The 13756-nt window shown below is 36.8% G+C and overlaps 1 protein-coding gene across 1 annotated transcript in view; it reads right to left on the bottom strand.

Annotated features, from left to right (window-relative positions):
* Spta1 (spectrin alpha, erythrocytic 1) overlaps nucleotides 1-13287 on the bottom strand; it is a 67975-nt gene extending 54688 nt beyond the window's left edge. Inside the window, exons 1-12 of the mRNA XM_033765702.1 lie at nucleotides 13208-13287; nucleotides 12930-12992; nucleotides 11525-11767; nucleotides 10158-10271; nucleotides 8494-8619; nucleotides 6715-6855; nucleotides 5870-6016; nucleotides 5021-5154; nucleotides 4019-4163; nucleotides 2516-2670; nucleotides 1433-1568; nucleotides 1214-1315 (exon numbers count right to left, since the gene is read on the bottom strand). Coding sequence (XP_033621593.1) covers nucleotides 1214-1315; nucleotides 1433-1568; nucleotides 2516-2670; nucleotides 4019-4163; nucleotides 5021-5154; nucleotides 5870-6016; nucleotides 6715-6855; nucleotides 8494-8619; nucleotides 10158-10271; nucleotides 11525-11764 — 1440 coding nt within the window. The 5' untranslated portion in view covers nucleotides 11765-11767; nucleotides 12930-12992; nucleotides 13208-13287. The remainder of the gene's footprint in view (nucleotides 1-1213; nucleotides 1316-1432; nucleotides 1569-2515; nucleotides 2671-4018; nucleotides 4164-5020; nucleotides 5155-5869; nucleotides 6017-6714; nucleotides 6856-8493; nucleotides 8620-10157; nucleotides 10272-11524; nucleotides 11768-12929; nucleotides 12993-13207) is intronic.
* Nucleotides 13288-13756: the final 469 nt, after the last annotated feature.

Here is a 13756-nt window from a genome sequence, read left to right as displayed (position 1 = left end):
TATCAGGGTTGTAGGAAAACATACTACCAAGAGCAAATGATATTACTGGGATATCAAGTAATTGTTAGATTATACAATGTGCTCCAGATAAAAAGTTAAATGCCTTCAAATGCATAGACATTTTATTAAGTTGAAGTTCACAGAGGATTTAAAATGTCAGACTAAGAAGTTAGCATTTTATTCTAAAAACAAATAACCATCAAGGAAAGAAGAAAAAAAAAATCTTACACACAGAAAAAGTCTTTGTTTCTGGAACAAGTTTCTGCCCAAGAAGTTCTAGTTTATCATAGCTATTCCTATTAACTCCTTCAAAAATGAAAACAGATATTCTCAGAATCTTGAAATAATAATAATATGTAATAATAATAGCTAAGCTTTCAGGCTTGGAGTTTTGTCAAAGAATAAAACCATAGTTGGCCAGGGATTTGGCTCAGTGGTTCTGCCGCCTGCCTCGCAAGCACAAGGACCTGAGTTCGATCCCTGGTACCACAAAAACAAAACAAAACAAAAACCATAGTAAAAATTTTCCATAGAATACTAGAAAAACTAAAAACACAGTTATTTCAATTGCATTCATCCCACAAAGTTGAAGGCTGTGTTTGGAATCTAGTGAGATTAAAAGTGGGTGAGAATCTTACTGTGATTAACATTCCAAAGAGTGCCTGCATGCTATCAACAGAGCAAAATCTCTCTATGCCAGGGGATTAAGACAGGGCTCCTGTGATCCACAGGTTAGGATTTCCTCACTCAGTAGAAGTTTGAGTATTTAAAATTTGAGAAACTTTGTCATAGCTTAATAATGTTATATGAAGGAGAGAAGAAAAGGTGTAGGTGTCAACCATGGGCCGGGCTGTGTTCTTGACACACTGAGGAGCCCAAATATTATTAATAAGCCAGAGTCCATTGAATTTACAATGTGAAGGTGAGCATGGGAATGTATCAAAACAGCATATACAGAAGAGCAAAATGGTATGGAGATTTTAAATTAGATGGAAAACAGAAAATTGATGGCATAAAGGTCACAGGTACACAAGCACTGGTTCCAGATCCTTAAGTTTAGCTAAAGAATATAAGAAAGGAAGTAGTATGCAAATGGGTGGCATGTTTAGATGGCTTCCTTCTCCTTCCTGTTCTGAGATTACAGTACTATTGTATGATTAAATGAGTGTGAAGTACTTATATAAATTGAACAAGTCCTGACAAACTAGATTACCTTTTCCCGAATTTCATCAGAGGCTTCGTGCTTTCCCTCCAGTAGTTCTCGACCAGTCTCATCCGCAGATTGAAATCGGTCATCATAAGAGTCAATCTCATGCTGTCACCAAAGACAGAATATTTCAAATACAGCAATAAACTTGGCAATCTTGGCACCACATTCCTCCCTCGCCCCTACCCTTCTTCTTCCTGCTCCTGACAAGGGCTTTGTCCCCACCTTATGCTGCTGGTGTCTGTCTAGCAGGGCTTCCCCACCAGCTACATCCGTTGGCAACTCATCAGCATTGATCAGAGCAGTCTTTTCATCCATCCAGCCTGAGAGCTCATCATAGTCCGATAAGAATCGATGGTAGCTGGGGAAAAGTTGAGGTGAAGGACAGAAGAGCAAAACCAGATGTGAAAGGACTTTGAACCAAGCGTTGGGCTGAACTAAGATATGTGAGGTGCTCCATGATTAATCTGATCCCTTCCCTCCCCCTGATGTATGTCCTGTTACTAACAGAGTTCTTTTCCTGGTCCAGGCTGCAAGTCTTTCACATCAGGGTGTATGTCCTAGGACAGGCGTGTCATTGTGTGACACCATCCTGTTTATGGATATTGAATCTCTACCACAACAAGGTCTTGTTACCCAGAGGTACTTGTAATGAACTAAAATATTCACAATGCAGCCAATAAATAAATACACATCATGTAAATGACAGAAAGCTCCTTGTGGAAAAAAGGGCTAGAATTAGAGTTAGGATTCTTTTTTTATGTATCTCAGCTCATGTTTAACACTATTAATAAAAAATAAGAACTCTTAAAAATGGTTATCTAATCAAAACAAGTGTTTGGTACTTGGTTTTAAATTGCAACAATAAGAGAAACACTATCTTCTGGTGATTTCACTACTGACCATAAGAGTTAACTATTAAAATGACACTTGGTTATTACAGACTTTGTAAGCTCTTAACCTATAGTTCAATGATGGTTCTGGCGTTATTTTTATATTCTTCCTTTGAAAAAATTTATTTTATTTTAGCTCCTTAGCGAGAGCCAGGAGCTCTCCAGCATTATAGGTTACTTTATAAGACCTACAAATGGGAAAACAGGGAGATGTGAGTGGGCAGACGTGGGATGCTGAGTCTTACATTGCTTAACAAATGTCCCTCAGAAAATTAAAACTTCATTTTCCTCAACTTACCAAGCAGGAGAGCCCTCGTCCCTCTCTATGTTATTCCTCGCACTCATCTTCTGCTTTTGATATGATGTGTGGGCTTTGTACCGATAAACAGAACAATAGAGGAGAGAAATTTCCTACCCATAAGAAGCCTGCAGCTTTGCATATCTGGTAGTAGCCAAGGCACGAATATGATCCCAGTGGGAGACCAGATCTTCTTTCATTTGCTTGATCTGAGATTCATCCGAAGGATGGGAGATCATCAACTTGTCTGCTTTGGCACATAGCTCTTTTACCTTTGGAATGGAAGAGAAATCTAGTAGAATGTCCAAGCACTCTGATTCCTGGCCAGGTTCATATAAAACAATCATATGACTAATAATTGATATTTATATTAACGTATTTTATTAATTTTTAATCCATTATATTAGTAACAATTTATTGAATACATTTTCTCTCTCATGTTCAGCACATTACATGCATTTGCTCATTGTATAATATTCATTTCATAATATCTTAAGGTAGAAGCCATCTTTATTTTCCTTTTATGTGTCAGTGGAGGTAAAGTGCTCTCTTTGCTCAGTCATTCAGCTAGGGTCAGAAGGAAGGTTTTGACCTAAGTCTGTCCCTCACTATCTCTCTGTATCCCTAAATAGTACTGTAGGCACCAGAAATACATACCTGCCCCAAAGGTTAAGGAACTTGTAGTAATACCAGACCTTTTCAGGGACAATTCTTCAAAAGCAGGGTTCTTGTGGCAAAATATGGATATGGGGACTCTCTACCTGTTAGAGTATTTTCTCATATACAGCTGAAATCTAGGATTGTGGAGATTTGACACCTCATTATCATTGTTCACCAAGTCTTAGATTTTATTATTTATCATTAGATAAAAGGACCAAAGTAAAAAAAAAAATAAGGAAAAATGAATGAGGCATGGTGGAAGTTTGGAGGAACTGCCCAGAGTTCGCCTGTAGTTAAAGCACAGCACGCCTGGCTCTTTCTGTGACTGACACTTCTGCGGACACTCAGTAGTAATTGTTTTCAATTGTGGCTAACGTTGAGAGGTAAATAAAAGGTGGGAATCACTTAGAGATATGGGCATGCTCTGAATTTGAGTATACTAATTTCTGGTCCTTTAAATATAGGAACTAGGCTTTTCCAGCTTTTGAGAGAACATAAAGATGGGTTTAGCATCAGTATATCAGAGTTTATTATAAAAGGAAGAAGAAAATGTTTTCCCAGTCTACAGAGTGAAGATTAAAACAAACAAGATGCAGCTTCCATAAGAAAAAAGCACTCAAAGGAAAGACTGTGGCCACCGAGAGATTATGGGGCCATCTTGGAGGTTTTATTGTCTTATGTTCTTAAATTATGAAATATAATACAAAATACAAGAGAATATAAAGCATATGCATAAATTTCAATTAAAACACTGTGAATAAGGATAAGAAATTTCCAGTATCTATAAACAAGTATGAACTACACTGAGGAAATATATTCAAGTGCCACAGAATTTCTCCTTCACTTAAAAGTGAATTTATTGTGTCTTTTGTTGATGTTGGTGTTAGAGCGAGGCAAGATGATTGCCAAATATCTTTTTTAACATGAGGATCCAGCTATTCCGGCAAAGTGGCTTCTTACCTTGTCCTCCATGACGGCAAGGTTTCTCTCCAGTCCCTTGTGACTGTGAAACAGGGCCTCAGAAGTAACAAGATCTTTGCCATAGTCCTCGGAGGTGAGAACAGGCTCCTTCTCTTTGATCCACTGGATGGCTTCCGTCACGTCCCTACCAGACATTCATGTAAACTCCAACAGAACGAACAACGGCATCGCAAGACAAACAGAACAACGGATCAGACAGCATGCATAGGCTTAGTTCACCCAGGTCCCAAGCTCCCTGCCCTCCTACAGACCAGCAAAGGTGATTTTTAAAAGCTCCTATTTATTGGTTGTTTCCATGGGGACATGACACCTTCTGATGGCTGAGTATCCAGGGTTACTTCCCCTATCAGAGTCAACTATTCATGAATACCTTTCCTCTCCAACTCCACCTCACTTGAGTCTTACTTATTTTTTCCTCTTCTACAGAGCTTTTATCACTAGTAATTACTGCTATTTTTTTTTAAGTTGCTTTGGGTTCCAACCTCCCTCCCGTAATTGGCTACTTAGTGGTTCTCATTTTTCTTAATTTCCTTGCTGTTTCAAATGCAAATGCTTGACGCACCTTGACTTGAAGTAATGATTGTGAATTGCAAACAGGAGTAGATGGAGGCTGTCAGGGTTTAGGTTTAAAGCAGCCCCCAAACGTCTCATGCGTCTGGAATGGGATTGTGTCATAGGGATGCCACACTCAGTGGATAATGTGCTAGTTGGAGGGGAGGCCAGAAGAGGTGGGTTGCTGTGAGCAACCTGGGAGGGTTTATCTCCCTCCACAGCTCTTCCAACATGAGTTTTCCATCATTATGGCCCTCTGCATGCTGTCTCTGGCTTGAAACCAAGCGACTATGGATCGTAACCATGAGGAAAATAAAATTCTCCTTCTTTAAGTTGTAAGGATCAAGTATTTTGTAAACAAGGTAAATGACTAAGACAGAGGCTAATGCAAGTAAATGTGATGCTATTACAAGGTAGCCATAGTTATACCTTTTGAATCGCTGAAGGTCTGCAGCACTGGACAAAGTTTCCCTTCTCTGGAAAGCCAGATTACAGAGATCCTCCCAGGCAGCATTCACCTCATCCTGCTCTAACTTTATTACGAGCAGGTCAGGATGCTTCTCCTGTGGAAGGGTTTCAACAGTGAACTTATGCAAAGATGAAGTTACATTAAAAGTAATTTCAGCACCTTACGTGGTACATATTTGTTTAGAAGTGGACAGTGACCACTGTAACAAGACCCTGACCTTCACCACAGTCCTGTCCTCTGGCTTACCCAATAGATGTAATTAAAACTTAGAACACCAGACTACCAGGCTTTGTATTCCTCCACGCCCATAGCACTGGATGAGCCTGCCAACAGGTCTCTTTTATATGGTAGGGTCATTTATACCCACCTTGCATCTTTGCTCAGATTTTGCCAAATTTCATAAGTGCTTCTTAAGTAAATGATGTAAACATGCCTCTTCCCCTTCCAACCCCTGAAGATAATAATGTATAATGATAGTAATATGCATTGCTAGGCAGATTGATGAACATTATTTTACTTTCTGTGCTACTTTATTTCTTTTCATGAAGAAACAAAATGCATGCATAAAGATGAGTAATCAATCCACTGCATGGGAGAGTCTTTCTAATGGATTTAATTCACGCAGACACACACACGCAGACACACAAATGTAGCCTCACACTTGCATTTCCATTGACTGACAAAAGATGACTGCCATGGGACGAAGAAACTTCCCAAGAGTATTACACCTGTAACATGTACACCCCATATCCCAAGAGCTTTTGGGCAGAGAAACTTTCCCTGGAACGACTCTTCCGCCTCTGCCTCACCTCAGCACACTCATTGGCATATCTGTTCACTTCGTCCACTCTCCTCTTTCGAGCAGACAGCTCCTCCTGGAACTCTTCAAACTTCTTATGCAAAAATTCTGTGCGCTCCCAGGCCTCACCCAGCTCTGTAGATGTCACTATAGATTTCTGTAGACGGAGGAAAGTTTACTGAGTCACCAGAAACCTTGAAGATTTCCAGCAGGTCAAAAGTCCCAAACCCTAGTTTGTAATCTTGGGATAATGCAGATGAAATAGTAAGAAGCCTACAAGAACCCTCTCCAGAAAAGTCAGAGCAGGAATATAATTAGTAGGTAGCAGCTTGGACAGGGGAGACAGACCTTGGGTTTTCTATCAGTGAAATCCAGAATATAAGAGCCCCCTACTCTTCATGTTTTGGGAGATGAGGAAGCAATTCATCCTGGTTCTACTCTAATATGCTTTTATAGGTACTATTTAAAAAAATAAAAATAAATCCACCCGAGAGAGACTCAAGCAATGAGAGAGACAGGGATTTGACAAAGAGCTGCAAATACTCTCAGTCAGGCCCCAACAAATGAGCAGAAACCCAGGAAAAGGAGTTAAAGATCATGAAAAGAGGAAGGGGAATGAGCCTAGACAATATTCCTAGGCAAGTTCTTTGTGTGAACTGTGTCTTCACATTCAGATCCACAGGCTTAGACTTACCCATTTAATCTCCAGAATATCCTTAACTCATTGCTAAAATTACTCTTGTCTTAAGAAATGATGTCCAGAAACAGACACTCTGGCTTCTCTGTGAATAGTGTGCAGTGAATTTCTATGGAGTTGCTGGGCCACAGCGATGGGAGGCCCTATCTGTCCTATACCTTCTCCTTGATCCATTCCAAGATGTCACCACACTCCAGGAAGTACTGATAGAATTTCAGGGCCTGCAGTAACCAGTCACTCTTCTCTTTGGTCAGCTCCAGCAGGAGATCCCACAGGCGGCGTAGTTCCTCCAGATGGGTCTTTAGGGAAGAGAGCAGAAGTACTGAGGCATAGAGACTATGAAATGGATACAGACTCAGAAAAACACCTAGTTAGAACACCTAGGAAAACGCCTAGTTAAAAATGCTTAATTCCATCATTTATGCATTAATTTAAGAATTAGATGTGTATGCAATTGTTTATTACATTGAAACAAAATGATCTTCCAGGAGAGAAATGTCTGTTAAAATGTTTTGGGGTTTTAGAGGATAGATGAACTATAAGCAATAAAATGGGTAAGAGGAAAGGTGTATAGAAGATGACTCACACAGAGTCTTAAGGAACAGGAAGACAGGCAGTGAGTATCCTAAGTACAAAAGCATCTATGGTAACAGAATAAAAGCTAAATTTTTCTGAGTTATTAGCCAAATTTTGCTGAGTTAGCAATCTATGGTAACAAAAGAGTAAGACTATTACGGAGTATACAGTTTGAATTTATATACAGGATTTTGGATGCCAGATTAGTTCAGAACATCATTTATTACATATTTTATAAAACTAAAGTTACCAAATATATCATATCTTCAAGAACCTTAGACTTTTCAACTATTCTATTGCTCAAATGTGGAGCACACTTCTTTCTGAACCTAACCATGACTCTGTTCATTATAGTCTTAGTCATTCTGACAGATGGAAGATGTTTTAAACATTTCTGAAATGTTTTGATTAACGTGGGAGACTATACACAAGACTAAATAATATAAAATTATTTATATTTTATATAAATGGACAAACTTGGAGATTTTCTTTTCATGATTTTTTTTCTTGAAAATTATTTTTTGGTTAAAGCCTGTATTGTATGGATATATTTTGCTACTAATAGGATAGGAAATAATTTTTATGCTATATAAAAAACACCAGGACAGATTTTAAAATATGTAATGGAAATGTCTTTTGACAATGTAAAAATAGGCAAAGAAAAGTTCAGTCACATGAAAGGATCATGAATTCACTTTATAACTACATACATTTAAAAAAGTACATGAGCTAAGTAAGAAAATAAATGATACACTAATACTGGGTAATAGAGCAGTAAATGCTATTGAAACGGTGGATATCTTTACATTTAGGTGTTCAAAGCCCCTTTTCCCTGTAAAGATAAGATTGTAAGGATTACTCGAAATAAGTGGAAAAGAGAGTTCAGAAAAATAGAAGAGTAGTTATAGGAAGTAGTGTGTGAAAAGAAAGAGCCTTCATAGATGAAAGAGAAAAATTCAGAAAAGATTCAAATGGGAGAACATAACATATTTGAAGACACAGGGACAGTGAAGTGAGACTAAATAATTAGAAAAAAAAAAACACTTGAAAATGCCAAACAATCAAAGAAACAGAAAACAGGTTGAAGTGTTATTCATCTTGAGCCAAATTATCCCACATGACATTAGGAAAAATAGGAGACCATCCAGTGAGATATTCCCCACCCAGGTACTTTCCCCACCCTACTGAATACAATGAGATCCCATCATTTCTTCTGCCACAACACCAATGGAACACAAGAAGCAGGAATCCTTATTCTAAGCCAAAAATACCAAAACTTATATCTGGCAAAATCAACCGAAGCTCTCATAATATAATCAACAACTAGAACCTTCTCTTTGAGATCCCTACTATACATTCACCTTGGTATCTTCATGAGCAAAATGATCCTCAGTGAATCGGGTTTCCCTGGTTTCTTCCAGTTCAGGAAGGGCTTTGGATTTTGCTTGTACCTCTCCGGCAAAGGCTTCATGCTTCAGATGTTTTCCCTGAGGTTTAGAAATCAAAAATCATGACTGATGAAGGATACTGCCTCTGGAACACGAGGTAGTTTATATGCTTCTCCTATTACTTTCACATAGAACTACATGCTCCAAGACTTGGATTAAATGATGATCCATTGGCCATAGATTATTGTTTATTCCAGGTTTTGGAATATCCCAAGCAGGCCATGATCATTGCTTGACTGGATTCATACAATAGCCCACTAATTGACCCCATTGTTTCTGTTAATGTTCACTTTCCCAACCTGTTCTCTACAGTACAACCAGAGTGATTCCCTTACAACATAAATCATGGCACCTTTCTTCCCAAAAGCCTCAAAATTAAAATCAAATTCTTCACAACAACCCACATAAAACTCTACTTTATTGAACCCAGGGCCACCTCTCTGACCTCATTGTGGAGTACACCCTTCTCAGCTTTTGCACTAGCTACTTCCTCGGCTAGCTCTTCTCCCTCTCTCCCTTTAGATTTCTGTTCAGATGTCATCTCTAATATTAAATAAAGTTACTGACTCTGGTAGTACAGTATCCAGTGACCTCTGCCTCCTGGTATTCACACCCTTGTGTGAATATGGGACTTAGTGATTCGCTTCTAGCAAATAAAATTAGGCACCCACAAAAAATTATTTTTTAATTATGCTGGAGGATTCATTACACACAAAATGGAATAATTCAAAATTATACATATTTTCTTATTATGAATACTTTCTAAAATTTTTTTCTGGTATAGTCTGTTTTATGATCACATTTTGCTGACAGTAAAATGGAATTTTCCTGCTACATACAGAAACACCAATCCCAATGTTGTAAAAAATTAAAACTACCTAAAGAGTAAACCTTCACTCACACAGAGGTTCTGAACTCGCTGTGTCAATGCATATATTTGGAAAGTACATGGTTTATGTCAGAAATAAATGATAAATGTGTAATGGATAACAGGAGTAAACCCTGAATGAGTAGTGGTTACCACTACTTTTCAGGAATTCTAGGAAGATTTTCTGAGGTTACAAGTTTTAGAAATTTTTTGAAGAAAGGGAAAAGAAGAGTTTAGATAAGTAGACTCATAATCCAAAGGTGTGTGGTGTGCTAAAATAAAGAAAAGAGCCTTAATACACAAAGAGAAAAGATGGCAAGAAGATTCATATGGGAGAATATCAATCACTCAAAGATTTAAAGAGGCAAGGAGAAAAAGAATGACTTTCAAAAGAAGTCATTATAAAGACCGTAGAAAATCGAATTCATCTGAGAAATGTGGAGCAGGTTGAAGTAGGTTGAATTTAAGCTGCATAATTTGGCATAAGCAGGCACATACTACCATCCAATTATACCTTATATACCTAAGTTCTTTTTCCCACTCCAGTGAACAACACGATATCCCATTATTTATTCTACCTCAATCCAACAGAGTACCAGAAGCAGTTCGAAGCCAGTTTATCAACCCTTATAGCTGATATAATCAATTAAAATTGTGACAACAAAAAGAAATCAGAAGCATAACCTGGAAACCTCTATTATATGTTTACCTTGATATCCTGATAGACTAATTGAGATTCAGCAACAAGGGAGTTTTTGTACTCTTCCATTTCAGGAATGACTTCTGATTCTGCTTGTAGTTCTCCCTTGGGGTATGTAGGTTCCTGAAGTTTAGAAAAATAGAGTTTGCAGCTAATGAAGCATAGTATCTCTAGACCATAAAATGTACTTTGTTCTCCTCCTGTTACTGTTAGGCAGAACTACATGCTTCCCAAGCTGGATTAAATCAATCTATGGCCACATTTAAAATAGCCGTATTCTAAAGCAATGATCACTCTAGGTAGAGCCACTAAACACAGATAGTCAAAGTGTTCCAGGTTCAAAGTCAGAGGCCAGAGAATCTTTTTGCATCCCTTTGCCTTTGAAAAATCTTCAGTAAATACTCTATCATTTAAAAGGCCTCATAGATCCCTACAGGAATAAAAGTATGTTGCACATAGTGTTCTTTGGAAAATGGGAATAGCTGAGATGTTTTGAACGTATAACACAATGAAGATGGTGCTTTGTAAACACACATAATGAGCTCTCGCTTCATGTGTGAATTAATTCATTTGAGATGCATGACTTAGATCTTGTTCCAGGTGCCCACTGCCATGTATCAATTAACCTTTAGCATGTGCCCCCTTGCTTCTGATGAGGATGATGCCACATGCTATGATATGAGGTCCACAGGCAGTTGTAGAATTTTCTACCAAACTTCTCCTCATAGCACCTTTCAGCTGAAATTAATAAAAGCCACTGATAGCAGTTTAGGAAAAACAGCAAAAGCCTTGGTTCTGAAGAGAATAGAGAGTATTTGCTTTAGAAATACTGATGATTCTTTACCACTAGTCTGTTATTAATGTCACACAATACTGAAATCACATGATATGTCAGAGCTTTCTTAAACATTTACTCTTTTTCATGAATTTGTTAAATTCAAAGTATTTCAAGCTACCATGGAATACTATCTGGAGTTTTCTTTGAAAATCAAATGAAGTTTAAAAAGTTGAGAATATGTCATTTAGAAAATGAACTAGCATCCTGATAGCCAAATCTTTCATTCTTTTATAGTTAACCAGCTATCCATTTTTCTTACAAGAAAGTGTTGTTACTATAAGTTTTTTTTTTTTATAAGAAACAGTTCAGTGTTTCAACTCTCACCAGTTTTTTCTTTTCTCACTCCTCCAGTTTGCTAAGGAGATGCACCTTTAGTTTTCTCTTAATTTCATCTTAAAGTTCACACTCCACCTACTTCTTTTGTTTTTTCAATAGAATGAGATTTTATTCTGACCCATCTGTCCTCATCAACATAAAGAAAAACCTGTTTCTCTTCTTCGAGTTTTAGGTCTGGGCTAGGGAAGTGTCTGGAACTGACCTTTATGGTCGTAGGTGTTTCTTTATAGTTTTTATCCTCTGTGATCTTGATCTTCTCCAAGATCCACTTTTCCAGGTCATCTACATCTCGCCTGAAAACCTGGTAGTGATAGGATTCCTCGAGCTTCTGACCCCGCTCCACAACCCGTTGTTTGAACCTCTGGTAGCGATTCAGCACTTCCTGACGCCTCTGCTGGATTTCTTCCGCTGTCTCCAAAACCTTTGGCCCACTGCTCTCCATAACCTGCAAGTTAAAAAGCCTCTATCTATTCTGAAATATCATACTGTGTCTCATAAATATATAAGTATTATGCATCAATTGAGAGTTTTAGAAAAATTTTAAAAACAAATGTAAAATTAAAAAGCTTAGGTCTACTGCTCTCCCCAGGCATTTACTTATGTTAAATCTATATTTAAGTAGTCTTTAAGCCTTTAAATGTTTATTTGGAAGGCTACATATATTTATATAAATTTAACCATATATAGCTATTGTTTAGACTAATAACTCTTAATCATATGAAAGACATTCCCAACTTCTCAAATAAATGTGTGCAACATTTATTCTACAGATAAAATGCAATTGGACTCATGATAGAACAAGTCTAAATTAGGAATTTGGAATTTTAGGTAGATCAAAAAGTAATATAATTTTATGGCATTGAAATGCTAAAATTAGCAAGTGCTGATCATCCTGAAATTAATTTACTAAATAATAGAAATGGTTTGTAATTAACATAATTATTCAAAATTTTTTGAAATATTTACTTAGTAGCATGGCTAATATGTTATTTTTATTTTCATCTGCTTTAACTGAAAACATTACACATTCAAATTTAGCATCTTTTACTGATTCAATACATTTCAAATTATTAATATTTCAGTAATTGTTTTTTGAAAATTTTATATTGTAAAATAACAAAAAATAACCCTCTCTTTGGAGGAATCCAACCTGAGTGACAATATCTGGCAAAATTTCCAAAAGTGAACTTCTTTCATTATGATTTAAGCACTGTTTCCCTACTTTACTCTCTCCTGAATTCTCACTACAGAGTTTGAATTTTACTATATTTATTTTTCTCTGTTGTTTCTCTGTGGGGAGCATTTACTAATATGGCTGTCATATTAAATTAGTCCATGGAGACTCAAATCTTTATCAAGTTTCCTTTGTTCCTAGGTACCTTGGTTGTGCTATATGTAAACTAACTTCTGTCATTTCTAAGTTTTGGTTGCTGTATGTAAATTAGCATTTAAATTTAAACATTTAAAAGAATTAATATTCTCTACTTCTTAAAAATCAAATAAGAATTTCTAATGACACTGTAAAAATAGTACAGACTTCAAATGAAACAGCTTTCTTAATAAAGTTAGTGACAGACTGCATTGAAGAGACTTGAATAAGTACTCACGGTTTCCTTTGTAAATTGCTCTGCTTTTCCTAAAGGTCTAGAACTTGCCAAGATGAAATGTATCTAGGAGAGACAGACAGTGAGAATTCACATGGAATTCTTTAGTTGCACTCAAAAATGACTGTAAATTTGGTGACGACCAAAAAAAAAAAAAAAAAAAAAAAAAAAAAAAAAAAAAAAAAAAAAAAAAAAAAAAAAAAAAAAAAAAAAAAAAAAAAAAAAGTCTCAGCATCATCCCGCCAACTGTAGACAATCAACTTTATCTTCAGGAGACATACTCAGCTGAGGCAGCTTCTAACGTTCACAGATGCAAGATGACTCAGCACATTCAAGGAAGGGGCTGTTAGTCTCATTTTCGCAACAATACTTCAAAAAAATGAATGCAAACTTTTCAGGTGAAAAAGTAGGAAGAAAAGTCAGTTGCAGTTTTAAGACAACAGCTATACTAAGATTGTGCTTTGTATCTTTGATCTTAGATTCTATAAAAGGCTGAGAATCATTAACACAGAAGAGTTACTGGTTGCTCTTTCTCCTGACTTTGTAGGGCCAGAAGTGTATGAACTCAGGTCACACACAGATTCTTCTGATGTTTTCTAGGAAAGAGAGTTCAACAACTTCATCAAGATCTAACTGCAGATTTGTAACAGCCTTCAAGTCAAGAAATTACCCTGAAATTTGCTGTAGAGTCTTTTTAAAAACAAAGAAACAATTGTATTTCTGGCTTCATAGGTCAGATTTTCAAAAGTATTATTTAGCTGCACCTGTAATCATTCAAACTGAAGAAACAAAAAAGTAAGATAAATGAATGTGTTTATTTTGCATTTCAT

This window comes from Fukomys damarensis, unplaced genomic scaffold, assembly GCF_012274545.1.
Source record: "Fukomys damarensis isolate Sample0158 unplaced genomic scaffold, DMR_v1.0_HiC HiC_scaffold_19, whole genome shotgun sequence".
Classification (NCBI taxonomy): domain Eukaryota; kingdom Metazoa; phylum Chordata; class Mammalia; order Rodentia; family Bathyergidae; genus Fukomys; species Fukomys damarensis.
The sequence above is the reverse complement of the archived record's forward strand: the minus strand, read 5'-3'. Positions and strand labels throughout refer to the sequence as shown.